The sequence below is a fragment of the Symphalangus syndactylus genome, chromosome 7, assembly GCF_028878055.3.
Source record: "Symphalangus syndactylus isolate Jambi chromosome 7, NHGRI_mSymSyn1-v2.1_pri, whole genome shotgun sequence".
Classification (NCBI taxonomy): Eukaryota; Metazoa; Chordata; class Mammalia; order Primates; family Hylobatidae; genus Symphalangus; species Symphalangus syndactylus.
In genome coordinates, this window is record NC_072429.2 from 65,418,833 (window position 1) to 65,436,153 (window position 17,321).

The 17,321-nt window shown below is 39.3% G+C and overlaps 1 protein-coding gene across 8 annotated transcripts in view; it reads left to right on the plus strand.

Moving 5' to 3' along the window:
* Positions 1–17,321, plus strand: part of ST18 (ST18 C2H2C-type zinc finger transcription factor) — a 110,685-nt gene that overhangs the window by 77,750 nt on the left and 15,614 nt on the right. For all 8 annotated transcript variants that reach the window (XM_063642813.1, XM_055286438.2, XM_055286445.2 and 5 more), the window contains 6 exons: positions 138–253; positions 5,801–5,863; positions 6,634–6,702; positions 9,917–9,979; positions 10,081–10,161; positions 11,039–11,260. In XM_063642813.1, the coding sequence (XP_063498883.1) occupies positions 138–253; positions 5,801–5,863; positions 6,634–6,702; positions 9,917–9,979; positions 10,081–10,161; positions 11,039–11,260 (614 nt within the window). The remainder of the gene's footprint in view (positions 1–137; positions 254–5,800; positions 5,864–6,633; positions 6,703–9,916; positions 9,980–10,080; positions 10,162–11,038; positions 11,261–17,321) is intronic.

A 17,321-nucleotide genomic window follows, 5' to 3' on the forward strand; every position in this document is an offset into this window, starting at 1 on the left:
TCTAAGGTATTTCAGCCAAGTCCAAGTCCAAAACCAAAACTCAAACCTGGCCTCAATGATTTTAAATCTAGTTGTCTTTCCAGGGTTCCCTAATGGCTTCTGTGTTTTGTTTGTTTGTTCTTTTGTTTGTTTTCCAGAAAGACCCAGTGAGCTGTCTAGAAAATTTAGAGGAAAAAAAGTTTCCTGGAGAGGCCTCTATACCAAGCCCTAAACCCAAACTTCATGCAAGAGATCTCAAAAAGGAGCTAATCACGTAAGTAGTGCCCAATGCCATGCCCTCTAAGATTCTGGAATGAAGATTCAAGTTCATGACTTAGAGTTACAATATCCTGGCTTATACAGTTGATGTTAGGGTGATTGCTACCAGTCAGCAGTTAAACGTTAAACACGCATCTAACCTGAGCTAAGAGGGTGTACATGATCTTATGCTAACAGAACTAAAAACCTGTTGATTAAAAAACAAAATAAGATAACACAATTAGAAATGCTTCTTAACCTGATAACCGTTTACCCCCAGATCTAAGGGTTGGCTTCGGGGACTCTACTAACCTTCTAACACTTGATGCAAATTGTTATTTGGGCAAGGGAGTTACTGGTTTTCCTCACATTTTCAAAGGGGTTCTGAGGCCCAGAAGAGTTTAAAGAGCAGGGTACCCGAAGGCAGCAAGTATGAGTTATGTACTAGCAGGTGAATGAGTGAAGCAAATGCAGGAAACTGTTTCCCATGTGTAAGTGATTAAATATTAATCAAGTCTACTCATATATAAATCTATTTAAAGCTGCCAGTTAATGAGAGTTTACAGCAAGGAGTAACGCGTCCACTTAGGAATCAGGCCTGTACCTTCTCTTCTGTATCCCTTATCAAAAAATATGTTTAAACTTTTCCAAAAAAAAACTGTAAAAACCTCTCCTGACCCAGCTTCCACCTGGACTCTCTGTCTCCCCTTCCTTTTCCAGCTGAACGTATCAAGAAAGTTGTTGCTCCTGTGTGATGCAGTTTCCCTCCTGAATCTTTCCCAGACAGATCTCCAGGGACCTCCCTTCCCTCAGCATCCCCTTCCCCTCTCAGAATCTTGGTCCTGGAGCCTCCTGTTCCTACTTGACAGGCAGCAGGATGCCACAGAGCTGATCTCCCTCCTCCACAATCCATTGTCTACACTTGGCCTCTAGGATGCCTCAACTCTGGACTCTTCCCTCATCTCACTGCTAGCCCTTCTAGACTCATGTGTAGCCCTCTAAAGAGTGGGGTGCCTCTGAGCTCTGTCCTGGGACCCTTCCTTCCTGCTATCTGCACTCACTCCTGCTGAGGACTCCTTGGCTGCCACCCCACTGTGACCTCCAGAGGCCCACCCACCACCCCACAGGGGCAGTGAGTGCTCCCATCCCCCAGCCTCCCACTCTGGGCTTCTTGCTTCCCCTAAGCACTCTAGGAATGAGGCAGGGCCTTAGGGTTGCTGTTCCCTCTGCCCAGAATGCTGTCCCCAAGGCTTCTGCAGGGCCCACATCCTCTCCTCCCTCAGCGCAGCCTTTCTCTCAAACATCACTTATGTGAGAGGCCTTCAGGCTACTGTGCTTCCCCACCCTCAGCCCTGATGATCCCATTCCCAGATCTTTTCTTCACTTCCCTCCACTCTCTATTTTCTGCCTCCTTTACCAAGAACAAAGCCTCAGAGGACACAAAGTGGGGGCGGGGGGTCTTCTCTCCTCCGTCTTTGCTCTCTACCTTGTCCGCATCATTGGTGCATAATATTTACTACGCAACCTCTTATTTCCCCTTATTTCCTCTTCTCTACCTTGTCCATACCATTGGTGCATAATATGCACTGTGCTGCCTCTTATTTCCCCAACTACATGGACAGTGACTTGGGAGCAGGGAATGCATTTCAAATGCTGGTGCCAAGAACAGGGCCTTGCACATAGTAGGTGTTCAGTAAAAATTATTCCGAGTCTGTCATCAGTTTGCCCTATTGATATGTGAGTGACTTTAAAATAAGCTTAGACTTTGCATTCTCGAAGGATTTTGTAGGCAAACATTACTGGCTGAAATAGCATTCTCCCTTGTAAACTTGATGTCCACCTGGGGCTTGGTGGTTGACGATATAACAGATGGTTCCAAACATGCTGGAACTTAAATCTGCTTGAACACTGTTTCAGGTTCAGTGACTTGAGACCTTAGAAGTCACTTCTAACTTCTTAGAAACTTCTTAGAAGCCACTTAGGCCAGCCAGACACCTTTTCCCAAGTGGACCTGCTGTTTGAAACTTTTCATCTTTGTATGTATTTTTTTCATGTGTTATTTTTAATATCTTCAAAAATGGCAAAATTTTATCCTTTGAAGGTAGATTGCTGGAAATTGCTAAAAGTCATCCCAAACTAAATGTAGTATAAACGATTGAAAATTAACCTACAATACCATTTTGGGTCAGAAAAATGAAGCATGATTATTTTGCAAAGGGCACTTCTCCCTGGTATGAAGGTAAATATAAAAAAGGAAGGATTTCAAAAAGATACTGAATGATTTTTGGAATATAATCATTCCAAAAATTCTTAAGAAATTACTCACTCAGAAGCCTCATAGTTCTTCCATTTTATTTATCTATCTATTTATTTGTCTGTTTGTTTGTTTATTTATTTATTTATTTATTTTGAGATGGAGTCTTGCTCTGTCGCCCAGGCTGGAGTTCGGTGGTGCGTTCTCGGCTCACTGCAAGCTCCACCTCCCATGTTCAATCTCCCACCTCAACCTCCCAGGTAGCTGGGATTACAGGCGCCCACCAACACACCTGGCAAATTTTTGTATTTTTAGTAGAGACAGGGTTTCGCCATGTTGGCCAGGCTGGTCTCGAACTCCTGACCTCAGGTGATCCACCCACCTCAGCCTCCCAAAATGCTGGAATTACAGGCGTGAGCCACCGCGCCCAGCCTAATTCATGCATATTAGACAGGGTGAGTGCTTTGATGGATATCACTTATTTGCATGTGTCTGAGTTGGTATATTTGTCCTGTAAAAGTCATACTACATTCCATGTCACCCTGTCCTTATTATATTTTGCTTTGTGTTTCTAACAGTACCTTGACTGCTTACCAAAAACTTTGTTTAGATTAGGACTTTTTGGATGTCACTAATTATCTTAGAATTTCCTTACGATTTCAGTGCCACTTACTGAGAAAACTAACTAGTTTCTTTCTTCCAATTTTTGTATTTTCATCTGAAAACCTTCCCAAAATATATCTCCCAACTAATACTGGCACATGTCATTATGTAAAATTTTTCACTGTAGATTTGGAATTTAGTCTAGCTATCAAAATTCTAAACTGCAACTTTCCCCTGTATAATGTTGTCTCCAGTTCTTTCTTTATTTCTTGACCTTTTAATACCACCAAACTTAAAAATAAATTATCAGCTAATTGAATGCATATTTCATTATTATATTTTACAGGTAATTTATGGCTGATGTTTAAAAACCTCTGACACTTCTTGGCTTCTCCTGGCAATATTAATGGGAGTAATTTAATAATATAAAAATAGGCCAGGCGGGGTGGCTCATGCCTGTAATCCCAGCACTTTGGGAGGCCGAAGCAGGCAGATCACCTGAGGTCAGGAGTTCGAAACCAGCCTGGCCAACATGGTGAAACATCTCTATTAAAAACACAAAAATTAGTCGGGCATGGTGGTACACGCCTGTAATCCAAGCTACTCAGGAGGCTGAGGCAGGAGAATCGCTTGAACCCAGGAGGTGAAGTTTGCAGTGAGCCGAGATCGCGCCACTGTACTCCAGCCTGGGTGACAAAGCAAGACTCTGTCTCAAAAAAAAATAAAAAATAAAAAATTATATGTATAAAATATATGTATAAAATGCAATGCTGTTTTTAACACTAGATGGCGATGTATTTCTAATGTGGGAATTCCCAGGCAATTGAAACACCTCTCACTCTGAATACTCCAGTTGTATAACGTTTAGAAAAGATTTTTTTACGTTTAGTGAGTGAATGGCACTTGCAAGATAACTCAGCCAAAATGTAGTAACTGGTTTTTGTCTTTATTTTTTAACATATTTATAGCTTTTATAGTTTTTGTTTCTGATATCTCATCCAGGAAAAGGGATGGGGAAAGGAGATAGATGACTTAGCTTGGATCAGACCCTGAAAATCAAACATTCCTTTGAAAGATGGGAATGCTGTAACTCTTATAGTTTCTTTAGATACCTGAAAATGATTGGAAAGTGGATCACAGGAAGAAAAATACTTAGAAAGTGATAACTCAGAAAACATAGGAATAGTGTTAGTCTATCCCAAAATGTCCCTTCAAAAGGCTAAAACATGTATTCTGTATATCTGGATAAGCCGTCGCTTTAGGCAGGATGTCAGAAAAAGATCAGATGCGTGACCGGTGTAGTTGATGTTCCCGTCTGATTATTGACACCACCGCAAATAACACTGAGTAGGCTGGGGTCCACCTGCTTATTACAAATGAGTGACTTTCAAACACCATCAGAGGAAACTAAATGACTGAGAAACCAAGGAATCTATTAATTGTGGAAGAAAACTGCTGAGGATAACTAACTACCTTCTTACATGATTATTGTTATTTTAGGGATGGGGTCTCACTTTGTCACCAAGGCTGGAGTGCAGTGGCACAATCATAGCTCACTGCAGGCTCGAACTCCTGGGCTCAAGCAATCCTCCTGCCTCAGTTTCCTAAGTAGCTGATTACATTATTTTTACAACACATATAAGGTGGACAGGACATGACCAGGTTCAGAGACAAAATGAAATGCAGGGACACACATCTTAATGCAGTGAGATTCTTGGCAGATGACCTGAGAGCCTATTCTTAGGCTAATGGTGAATTAGCAATTGTCTTCGCTGGCTTCAAGCTTTGGGTGAAATTGCTTGAATGCTTTACAGACTAAACTTCTTGCCTGCTTCATACTATCAGCAACTTTCCCACCTAAAATATCAGTTTACATTTTAGTCAAAGATTTTCAGTGGTTTCTAAAATGTTTATAAAGTTACTAGGTTGCCTTGCTCTTAAAAACTTACAAAAATTTCTTTCTGGAATATGTCATATAATGGGTGCTGGTGTTCCTAAGATCTGCTATCATAGTAAAGCTTGGGTTTCTAATATTTATTTTTTATAACATAAGTATTTTTCTTTTTCTTTTTCTTTTTTTTTTTTTTTGGAGACAGAATTTTACTCTTGTTGCCCAGGCTGGAGTGCAATGGCGCAATCTCGGCTCACCACAATGTCCGCCTCCTGAGTTCAGCTGATTCTCCTGCTTCAGCCTCCAAGTAGCTGGGATCACAGGCATGCACCACCATGCCTGGCTGATTTTGTATTTTTAGAAGAGACGGGGTTTCTCCATGTTGGTCAGGCTGGTCTCGATCTCCCGACCTCAGGTGATCCACCTGCCTCGGCCTCCCAGGTGCTGGGATTACAGGCGTGAGCCGCCATGCCCAGCAACATATACATTTTTCAAATGAATTAAAACATCTTTGATTGCTAACTCACAACATCACTAGGACATCACTTTCCCACATTAATGGAATCAAATAATAGAATGTGATGTTAAAACAGATACCTAAGGAAGTAACTCATCATGCTATGATTTTTAGTTTTCTTTTAGGTAGTCCTCTGGTTCTTATATAATATAAATCCTTGATACACTAGCTTCTGCATGTCCTATACTGTGTTAACTTATCTTGCACAGAGAAGCTACCTCCTCCGTAATCTACTGGGCAGAGGAAATGAACCTGAGAAATGAGCTTGACTCTAATTATGTATTTTCTGTTAACTCAGCTGTCCAACACCAGGATGTGATGGAAGTGGCCACGTGACAGGAAACTATGCATCTCATCGCAGGTACCCAATGACCTCATGTGCAGTCAGATTTTCATGGTCTTGTTCTATTTTAAATACTTATTCTCACCCTTTCTATCCATGTATTATCTGAAGCAGGAAATGGAGAGTGAGTTGGTTGGGTTTTTGGTTTATTTTCTTTTTCAGAAATAAAATTATGTGATATAAAAATCATGATTCTTGGTCAAAATGGTTTTCTGATCCTGTAGTCTGGGTTATAAGTGAAAAGTTGAGCTCATGTCAGGCTTCGGTTCTGTGTGGCTTGAGGACTCATGTGGAATGAGGAATAAATACAACAGTGACTCAAATCGACCATTTGCCCCAGGAAAAGTAATACCCTCAACCCTGGGCAAATAACAAATTGAGGCATTTGAGAGATTAAACAGTGCAAAGGAGTTGCTTTAATCTTTCCACTCACCATCTCCATTGATGGGATTTGTCTTCCCTTTGGAAAAGCACCATCACCTGGTTGTGCAGCAGGAATGGACTCTGTGTGGGGGTGATCATTGCATCCCTGAGCTTTGGAGTTGGGGGTTCTCATTTGGCTAAAGTCATTCATTTGATAAACAGAAAATCTGAGTCTATGAGAAATAGTTGAAGTGCCACCAGCCCAGGCTGGTGAGAAGAGAAAAGCCAGATTCAAAGCCAGTTATTTTTTTTCCCCAATCCCCAGTCACCAATAATTTAACGTATGTTCACGACTCAGGATGCCATTTGACTCAGATTTGTATATGTCAGTGTTGTGTTGTGTTTTTTTCCTCATCCCTCTCTAGTGTTTCTGGATGTCCTTTAGCAGATAAGACTCTAAAATCCCTCATGGCTGCCAACTCTCAGGAGCTTAAGTAAGTGCAGGAAGCGTGGCCGGCTTGCCCTTCATCCACACGGTAGGACCCTCTCATTCAGTGCCCATTCATTGCCCAAGTGATCAGCAACAAGCAGTATGTCCTGCCTGCCGGGATCACAGCAAAGGCACTTTCTTACTAAAGCACTGGGATGACTGAAACAAAATCACTGTAATTTAATTTAGTTAATTTGCTTGCTTCGGGGGCCTTGTATTTTATAATAATTTTTAAAAGAGTGATGTAATAGTTAACACAATACTTTTTTCTGTAAATTTCAGAATCTATGTATTAAATCAGACCTGTGAAGGAGTCCCAAAGCATACCTGCCATTTAATTTTAAACAAATGCATAATCCTTAACCTGCTGGGTATTTTGATTCGTACAACTGCCTTTCACTCTTGGGTGCCAAAAACAGTTTGGGCTCATTCCTGCCTCATCTACAAGATCTCAAAGTCACATGTATATTAACTTTTACTTTGTGATTTCATTTTTCCTGCTCATCTTCTTTTAATACAAAGTTCTCATTTGTTTATTTTCGTGTCTTATTATATTACGTATAGAACAATAAACATTTATAATCTACCTTTTACCTCCTTAAAAATATGATAGGCACAAATTTTAAAAGATAAAGAAATAGGATTAAATAAAACTAATTAAATTTTTTTGCAAATAATAAAGTGTTAGAAAAAATGAGTATTACTACATCTACTGGTAAAACAATATGCGTAGACAGCAGCATCAGCGTTTGGTGTCCAAAACACATGTAACATTTCACGTATTATATTTTCTTAGCATTTTGTTAGTCTTTCACTTTTTTAAGTTGTTTGAAATTTTTGTTATCCAAAAACTAAGTTTATGAAAGAAGATGTGATAATGGACAGATATGAAAATTTGGAATCTTAGTACCAAAAACAGTAAAATAAACTGTGAAATATACTTTTCTCATTTTCTTTCTTTTTTTTTTCTTTTTTTTTTTTGGAGACGGAGTTTTGGTCTTGTTGCCCAGGTGCCCAGGCTGGAGTGCAACAGCACAGTCTCGGCTCACTGCAACCTCTGCCTCCCAGGTTCAAGCGATTGCCTGTCTCAGCCTCCTGAGTAGCTGAGATTACAGGCATGCACCACCATGCCCGAGTACTTTTTGTATTTTTAGTAGAGACACGGTTTCACCATGTTGGCCAGGCTGGTCTCAAACTCCTGACCCCAGGTGATCTGCCCGCCTCGGCCTCCTAAAGTGCTGGGATTATGTGAGCCACCGTGCCTGGCCACTTTTCTCATTTTCAGTGTAAAATATGATTTACTTTGTCAGTGTGGATTTTAGAAGTCATTTTATTGACTGGCATTTTTCTACACTAAAATATAAGTAGTAAGTAGAGACTAATAATTAACAGACTGAAAAGTGAGATGTACCAAAACATCTTACTGAATTGCTGTAAACTTCTACATTGCCACATCTTAATTATAGCTATTGGGTCTCTTAAATATTTTCTGAAAAACTTGCTTCTAGAAAAATGTTGGTAATACACTGAAAACATGTAAATTGAGAGATCCTATAGCAATATTCATTATTTAATATTTTATACAGCCATCTAATAAGTAATGTCTTTGGTTTTTTCTATAGATATGTTTTTCCGTACAAGAAAATTTCTTCCATGGAAGAAAAATCAAAGAGACATTTTATTGACCTCTTGTTTAGATATTCATGGAGAATGCCCAAAAATGGTTATTCAGCACAGATATTTCCATATCAATATGCTATAAAACCACTTTTTTACTAAGAAATGTTACTAGAAAAAGACTAGCATGTAAAACTTTCTTATAATGGAAGATACATATTATGTCTTTAAATGGTGATAAAAGACTCAATGCAGGTTGCTCTGGTTAGCCTGAAGAGATGTGTGCTCATTTTATATTACATTTGAAAAACGAAAAAAAAAAGGCATTTGTTCCCTATTTTCTGACTCAGGCTTGAATATAAATGCATTCTGTGAAAGTTCAGGGGAATGGAATTTAAGGAAAGGGATAGTAAACACATTTTTCTTTGGATTATTGTTTTTCTCAAATGGAAATTTGATCTGAACCACAGTGTGCATTCAGAAAATTAAGTATTTTGTGATGCCCTCTAGTTTTTGTTTGCACTGGGGATTTTCTAAAAAGACAGCAAAAGGGTGAAAGTCTGCGTAAACTTTCATATTTAAGAATATTTTGAAACCTATTCCTCATCAGCATTCCTAGTAGAAATTGGATTCCCTGTCATCTTTCACTTTTCTCATTCCAAATTTAATGGTTGATTGTTGATATAGTTATTGATGGATTTTCCCCCAAAGACTGTTTAACTTGGGCCATGAAGCAGGACAGACCAGGTGCAAATTATTGAGGTTCTTTGATAATCCCATAAATGTTCCAAGTCTCTGCAGTTCACATATGTCACTGTTGTTCATCTGAAATCAATGGATTATCATAGTCACACAGCATATCAGAGAAAATAAATTATTCATAAAAATCATTTGGAGGCGGGGCACAGTAGCCCACGCCTGTAATACCAGCACTTTGGGAGGCTGAGACGGGCAGATCACCTGAGGTCAGGAGTTTGAGATCAGCCTGGCCCACATGGTGAAACCCTGCCTCTACTAAAAATACAAAAATTAGCTGGGCATGGTGGCATGTGCCTGTAATCCCAGCTACTCAGGAGGCTGAGTCAGGAGAATCACTTGAACCCGGGAGTTGGAGGTTGCAGTAAGCCGAGATCGCAGCATTGCACTCCAGCCTGGCCACAGAGCGAGACTCTGTCTCAATAATAATAATAATTTGGAAAACTTTTCTTTTTACATAAAAGGTAAGAACTTTGCATGATGTAGACAGAAGCCCAGCAATAGGTTGTGGACTGATTTTCAAGTCCCTTCTATATGAGGTTAAAAATAAAGAATGTACAATAAATAACAACTAATCCATTGTCACTCAGTAGTCATATATCCTTAAAAAATATTTAAATTGATTATTAACCAAAAGATAATTATATTTAAGCAGAAACAGTCTCACACCAAAAGCAGCACATTGTTTTTAGTTGTATTTGGCTGTGTGACCACGCCTCCCTCCATGTGAACTGCAGAGACTTGGAACATTAATGTGATTACCGAAGAACCTAAATAACTTGAGTGTGACCCCCACTCCCCCTACTACAACCTCTCTGCCCATGCTCTCTTCCTGTGCCTTCCAGGTGTCCAACCCCAGGCTGCGATGGCTCGGGGCACGTGACTGGAAACTATGCTTCCCACAGAAGGTAGGACTAATCTTATTTCTGAGATGTGGAAATGAGCTTGTCGGCAGCAGTCAGAGAGATCACATAATTTTGTTTTGTTCTTTGTCGGGTCCCTATTTCAGCTTGTCCGGATGCCCTCGTGCAAGGAAAGGTGGTGTCAAAATGACCCCTACCAAGGAAGAAAAAGAAGACCCTGAACTGAAGTAAGTGCAATAGTTGAGACATGGGGGTCAGCTGTCTCTTGGTAAAATGGGAGGGACCTGGGTCGGGATGCAATTGAACACGGATTGAGTTTCAGGGAAGGTGTACCCTATTAAATATAAGCAAGAGTCAAGCTATTTGGTGGTTTGAGAAAAGTTCCCAATCTATAGCTACATTTCCACAGCTCTTTGATAATGCAAAAGATTGTTTTAAAAAGTAACAGTTTCATACGTTTCTCAATTGTTTTAAAGGAAAGTAGTATTGTGGAAGTGGTATACAATGATAAATATGGCAGCATTTTCCCCTGAAACTTTAATTTTGCTTAAGGTGAAATTATATCTAAATTGAATTCCTTCCTCTAAGAAAGGTCATGGATGATAAATGCAGATATAGATGTAGAAATTTGTTTTCTCAACAACAGTTCTAAATGCAATATTTAAACATTTAGAAACTCAAATTCCAATTCTATGAGTAATGTGCTATGTAGCATCTGTTAAGGCAGTTAACATGTTACACCTTTGGCCTTTGGAAGCAACATAACATAGTCCTTATGTAGTTGGCTCTAGACCTAAAAAGTGTGGGCATGAACTTGGCTCCAAATGGGTGGCAAGTTACCTGAGCTCTCTAAGCCTCATTATTCCTCATCTACGAAATGGGATAATAATACTCTCTACCCAGTAGATTGTAGCGAATATCAAGTGAGATAATGCATGAAAATCGCGTAGTTCAGAGCCTGCTTATGCAATGCTGTTTTGCTAGTTATCTTTTATTAAAACTTATCTTTTATTAAAACTCTATAATTGCATGGTTTGTTCTCTGGAGAGCATAGGACTATCACTGCCTTCTTCCCAGCTGGTGACGTCTCTGCTTTCTCTCTAGATGTCCTGTGATAGGGTGTGATGGCCAAGGTCACATATCAGGTAAATACACATCACACCGCACAGCTTCTGGCTGTCCTCTGGCTGCCAAGAGACAGAAGGAAAATCCTCTTAACGGAGCCTCCCTCTCCTGGAAACTGAACAAGCAAGAGCTACCACATTGTCCCTTGCCAGGCTGCAATGGGCTGGGCCATGTAAATAATGTTTTTGTCACCCACCGAAGGTAACGTGAGTTTTCTGTCTTTTTGCTGTAGTGTTGTGATCGGTTGTCACCTAGGCTGCCTTGGGGAGAGGCTTGTGAACAACCCCCTAAAGATTGTTCACTGTAGCAGTTGAGATGTCATAACATGAAGTCTTGCTATATAGATATTGGATGAGCATGAAGAACGAAAAATGTTATTTTCTCTATTTCTTAAAATTACTACACAGTTTTGAAATGCTCTAGAAAATGTACAGTTGGTTTTATTTGTATTCTAAAATATTGCTTAGGCTGCTATTTCTTAACATTCAATCATTTAATGGTTTACTTCAGTTCCAAGTGGTGATATCTATTCTATTGTGTTATGTGATTGCAAACTTTTACTTTACATATTTATAGCATTCCCTCTGTCTTATGGACTGGCTCAATTTGGGGGCAAAATTGTAGTTATTTTGCTACTGGGAGGATGTGACTCATCCACAGCAGCGAGAAAGAAAATGACACAGTGACTGCAAAGTGTGCAGCAGGATACAGGAGATCTAGAAACTCTTTTATAGTTTCCCAATGACTGAATTCCTTTACCACCGAGTGTCATGCATTCAACCAAGCCCTTTGCTGGGCAACAGTGATCTTTGTCCAGCTTTTTGGTTCACATTCCACCTAAAGGAAAGGATTAGAAGCTTCCCTACATATTTCTCCCATCAGTGGGGTCCTGTCTTGTCTTTTGGGCCACTGTACATGATGCTGGTTTAAAATCCAATGAAGCTTTAGGAAACCATTGATGTTTTGTATATGAGCAGTGTAAACATTGAGCAAAATTGGGGATTTTTGAGATTTTGCTCAGTTCTAAAGACATATATGGATGATATTGGAAAATAAAGCCTTCCAGTAAATGCTTGTTTAAAGATATTTAAATATTCAGTAAAACCTGTTTATGGAGAAAACTTGACTTTTTCAAGTGGTTTATTTTTTGATGGTTTTCAAATGTAGACCTAGTCCACAATAGCACACATTATTTTATTCTGAGTTTGAATTATTATTTCATATTCAGGAACTTCAGTCACAAATCAAGTGTGCCTAATGGCACATTTACTGTACAGTAGCTTGACTTCCTTGTAATGACCTCAGTAATATCCATGTTGATACTGCCAATGAAATATTAATGCTGTACTGTGGTGAGCACATCCCTCAGTTAGCAATAATGAAGTTATCTTTAAAAATTGTGAAGAAGTTTTAAATGGTGCCAAGGCTTGGTGAGGATGTGGAGCAACAGATACTCCCATACTCTGTAGGTGGCAGAGCAACTGGTAGTGCCACTTTAAGAAGCAAATTAAAGAATCAAGTTGAAAACTGAACAAATGCACTTGCCCCAGCACACACCCAGACTTATGCCCAGAGGATCTCTGCATATGAGAACCCGGAGATCTGTCTGACCACATCCGAGCAGTGTTGCTCTACTAACCCTAAACTGGAAACAACCTTCGTGCCCGCTAACAGTGGAGTGGGTAAATAAGTAGTGCTTATTGGTGGTGGTACATGCCTGTGGTCCCAGCTACTCAGGAGGCTGAGGCAGGACGATTGCTTGAGCCTGGGAGTTTGAGGCTGCAAGGAACTATGATTGCTCCACTGCGCTCAAGCCTGGTGACAGAACAAGACTCCATCTCTAAAAAAAAGAATATTCTTTTAACTGCAAATACACATCATAGGTTCCTGTTTACATATTATGTATTTCATAATAAGAAAAAGAAAATTCTGATTTCAAAAATACAGGTTGCAATATTAATGCCAAGGTACTGTTTTTTTCTTTCTTTCTTTCTTTCTTTCTTTCTTTCTTTCTTTCTTTCTTTCTTTCTTTCTTTTTCTTTCTTTCTTTTTCTTTTTTCTTTCTTTTTCTTTCTTCTTTCTTTTCTTTCTTTCTTTCTTTCTTTCTTTCTTTCTTTCTTTCTTTCTTTTCTTTCTTTCTTCCTTTCTTCCTTTCTTCCTTTCTTCCTTTCTTCCTTTCTTTCCTTTCTTTCAATAGAGTCTCACTCTGTTGCCCATGCTGGAGTGCAGTGGGCTCGATCTTGGCTCACTGCAACCTCTGCCTTCCCAGTTCAAATGATGCTTCTGCCTCAGCCTCCTTAGTGGCTGGGACTACAGGTGCATGCCACCACACCAGGCTAATTTTTAGTAGAGACAGAGTTTTGCCATATTGGTCAGGCTGGTCTGAAACTCCTGACCTCAGGTGTTCTGCCCACCTCGGCCTCCCAAAGTGCTGGAATTACAGGCATGAGCCACCGCACCCAGCCTCCAAGTTATTATTTTCTAGGAGATGGAAAGCAGTGAATAATTTAGACAAAGGTAATTCAGATTTCAGCATTCTTGACTCAAAAGTTCTCTTGCAATTTAAAATATTTAAGAAATTGGATTTAATTTGGGGTATCCTCTTTAAGGTGGAATACTCTTTCTTTTCTATGTGTAGAATTTAATGGGATTGAATTTCTCTTGTGATTTCAAATATTTAAGAGACTGTATTTAATGTGGGGTATTCTCTTTAAGGTGAAATGTTCTCTCTTTTCTGTGTGTAGAATTTCTTTTTTTTTTTTTTTTTTTTTTTTTTTGTGGAGTCTCACTCTGTCACCCAGGCTGGAGTGCAGTGGTGTGATCTCAGCTCACTGCAACCTCCGCCTCCCAGGTTCAAGCGATTCTTCTGCCTCAGCCTCCCAAGTAGCTGGGACCACCATACCCAGCTAATTTGTTGTATTTTTGGTAGAGACGGGGTTTCACCATGTTGGTCAGGCTGTTCTCAAACCCCTGAACTCAAATGATCTGCCCGCCTCAGCCTCCCAAAGTGCTGGGATTACAGGTGTGAGCCGCCGTGCCCGGCCTATGTGTAGAATTTAATGGAATAATATGGCAAAACGCCTCGCTTATGCCTGGCACACGGTAGGGGTTCAACACAGATGATCTCATTTCCTGTTTGTGAAGATAATATTAAGCCTATATGTATATATGCAGGATGACTTATATGACTTGGAATATAACTCACAACTGGCTTTTATATGTTATGTATTTTGAATCTGAAATCTCTGAGGTTGTTCATATTCTTTCCCATCACTTGTTACCTGGTGATAGCTGACACGTATTCAAGGTTCTTGCCCACAGACAGCACCCTTATAAGTAACTTGTATGATTTATTCCTTTAAACCTTTGCAAAACCCTGTGAGCTATAGGTATTATAATTATCCTCAGTTGACAGAAGATGAAACAAGCGCAGAGAAGTTATGGAATTGCTTTGAATACAGGTTGGCACATGAGAGCCAGTGTCATCCCACTTCCCCTAAGGTTTAATGATGGGTCCTCACCATGGGCCAGGCACCAAGCTGAGGTGTCACAGGCGCTAGTGCATAGACTTTTCTCAACCAAAATGGGAATAATTACAAAACACACTTTGTAGGACGTTTAAGAACAATTTGACCCACACACTATATCCGTATTATATTTATATAATAACTACCTTCAAACCTTGCTTTAAATCTCTATGTGACAAAATTTTCCCTTTGAAAAAGATAGCAATCTGAGAAGACAAGTGATATGTTAAAACACACACACAGTTATGGATGGTTGTAGCTTTAAAATCAGAAATCCTGTGATTGACAGAACTCATTTAGTGCTATGCCATATCTTTGAGATTTTATTGAAACTTATTAATAATATATTGTAAGCAATTATGTTCACGACATACATTGTATCACCTGCCATTTTGCTTTAAGAAGGCAGATGAAGATATAATTTAAAATTGCAGCTGGGCACTGTGGATCGCGCCTGTAATCCCAGCACTTTGGGAGGCCAAGGCGGGCAGATGTCTTGCTGTCAGGAGTTCGAGTCCAGCCTGGCCAATATGGTGAAACCCCGTCTCTACCAAAAATACAAAAATTAGCCAGATGTGGTGGTGTGCACCTATAATCCCAGCTACTCGGGAGGCTGAGGCAGGAGAATTTCTTGAGCCCAGGAAGTGGGGAGGTTGCAGTGACCCAAATTGTGCCAGTGCACTTCAGCCTGGGTGGCTTGGTGAGACCCTACCTCAAAAAAAAAAAATCCTTTAATATGTCATAATAGAATGGTAATTTTGGTCAAAACCATATAAGCCACGTTTTTTTCTGCCTTTCCAATATGGAGCCAAATACCTCAGCCTCTTAAAATCTGCCTTCAAAAGGAAAAAAGACTTTTAAACTGTTTTTCCTGCCCTTTTTTTTTTTTTTAATTTAAGATTCATTTTACATCCTGGAAGATATGAAAGCTCTACATTGGAAGATACAAAATCAAGTGGCATTTTGGAAGCAAAGCCTCTCTGTCATAACTATATTCTTTGCTTCTAAGTCATGTAATTACGGATGGACGCTTCATTAACTTTTCCACAACACTGTGTCACCCTGAAAGTTTTCTGGCATGTGTCTGAACAGAGTAGATCCTTTAAGGGTGAGGATCAGAGAAGTTCTAATGAGGTATTAATATCCATTATGTTACAAATGGACTTACTGAAGGTCACCTTTAAATATCCAGTTTACCAAATAAGTATTCATGATTATTTTCTCAGAATACAACATGTGACATAAAACAAGACAGATGTGCAAACTCCCCATAAAACAGATAATGAAACTTTTTTTTATTGTACTTTAAGTTTTAGGGTACATGTGCACAATGTTCAGGTTTGTTACATATGTATACATGTGCCATGTTGGTGTGCTGCACCCATTAACTCGTCATTTAGCATTAGGTGTATCTCCTAATGCTATCCCTCCCCCCCCCCCCACCCCACAACAGTCCCCGGAGTGTGATGTTCCCCTTCCTGTGTCCATGTGTTCCCATTGTTCAATTCCCACCTATGAGTGAGAACATGCGGTGTTTGGGTTTTTTGTCCTTGCGATAGTTTACTGAGAATGATGTTTTCCAGTTTCATCCATGTCCCTACAAAGGACATGAACTCATCATTTTTTATGGCTACATAGTATTCCATGGTGTATATGTGCCACATTTTCTTAATCCAGTCTATCGTTGCTGGACATTTGGTTTGGTTCCAAGTCTTTGATAATGAAACTTTTATAGGCCACAGTTGACAGTGAGAAGCTTCTGAAAATAGAAGACACAGTTTCCAAGTTGATTTTGTGCTTTTCATTATTTTCTTTTTCTGTGTAGAAAAATGTATAGCTTATCAAATTAGGCAACCTGCTTAACCTTTTCTTTATATGTAATAGTATATGTCTATTATTTTCTATATTTCACAGACTCAGTGTAGAATAATTAGTATTCTTGAAAAAATACAGTAATTAAGCACACATTTATTAAGGGCTTTGCTTCAGAAATATTTTCTTTCACTCTGCCAAATGTCCCAAGCTTCAGGGTGAAATGATTTCTTTATAGATGAGTTGTAACTAACTTTCTGCAGAAAAAAAGACTTTAAATGACTGACTATGATCATCACTATTTTGATCTAAAAATTGTTTCTATGAAAACACAGCAAGATTGCAAAAGAATTAATGGCTGGATAGAACAACGAAATTATCTGATCATAAACGGTGAAAACAAGTTTTCTTCAATGTTGTCATTTATCATGCTGGTGCAATTTAAATAAAACAGATGACATTAAGGGAAAGAAACCCTGCTGAAGAGTGCCACTACTAAATGGAAAGGGTTATAAACACCACTGCAATGGTGTTTGCATATGTATACATGTGCCATGTTGGTGTGCTGCACCCATTAACTCGTCATTTAGCATTAGGTGTATCTCTGCAGTGATTGCATCTGAATACACTTGTGGCACCTCCTCTTATTCTCCTTCCAGGGTAGAAATTTTTTTTAATGAAAAATGTTGTAAAAGTTAAAGAAAAAAATTAAAAACATTCCCATAACCAAACTGAATTTGCCAGGGGGGCGTGAGGTAGGGCTTTATTTTGCCTTGTATTAATTTGAGTCATTCTATAAAGGTCAAGGGACACTTTATGTAAAGGCAGGAAGAACTAGATTCTGCTTTATTACTCATGGAATTTTGACTAATTGGGAACAATTCTTATTCATAATATATATGTACAATTTCACATTTACAGAA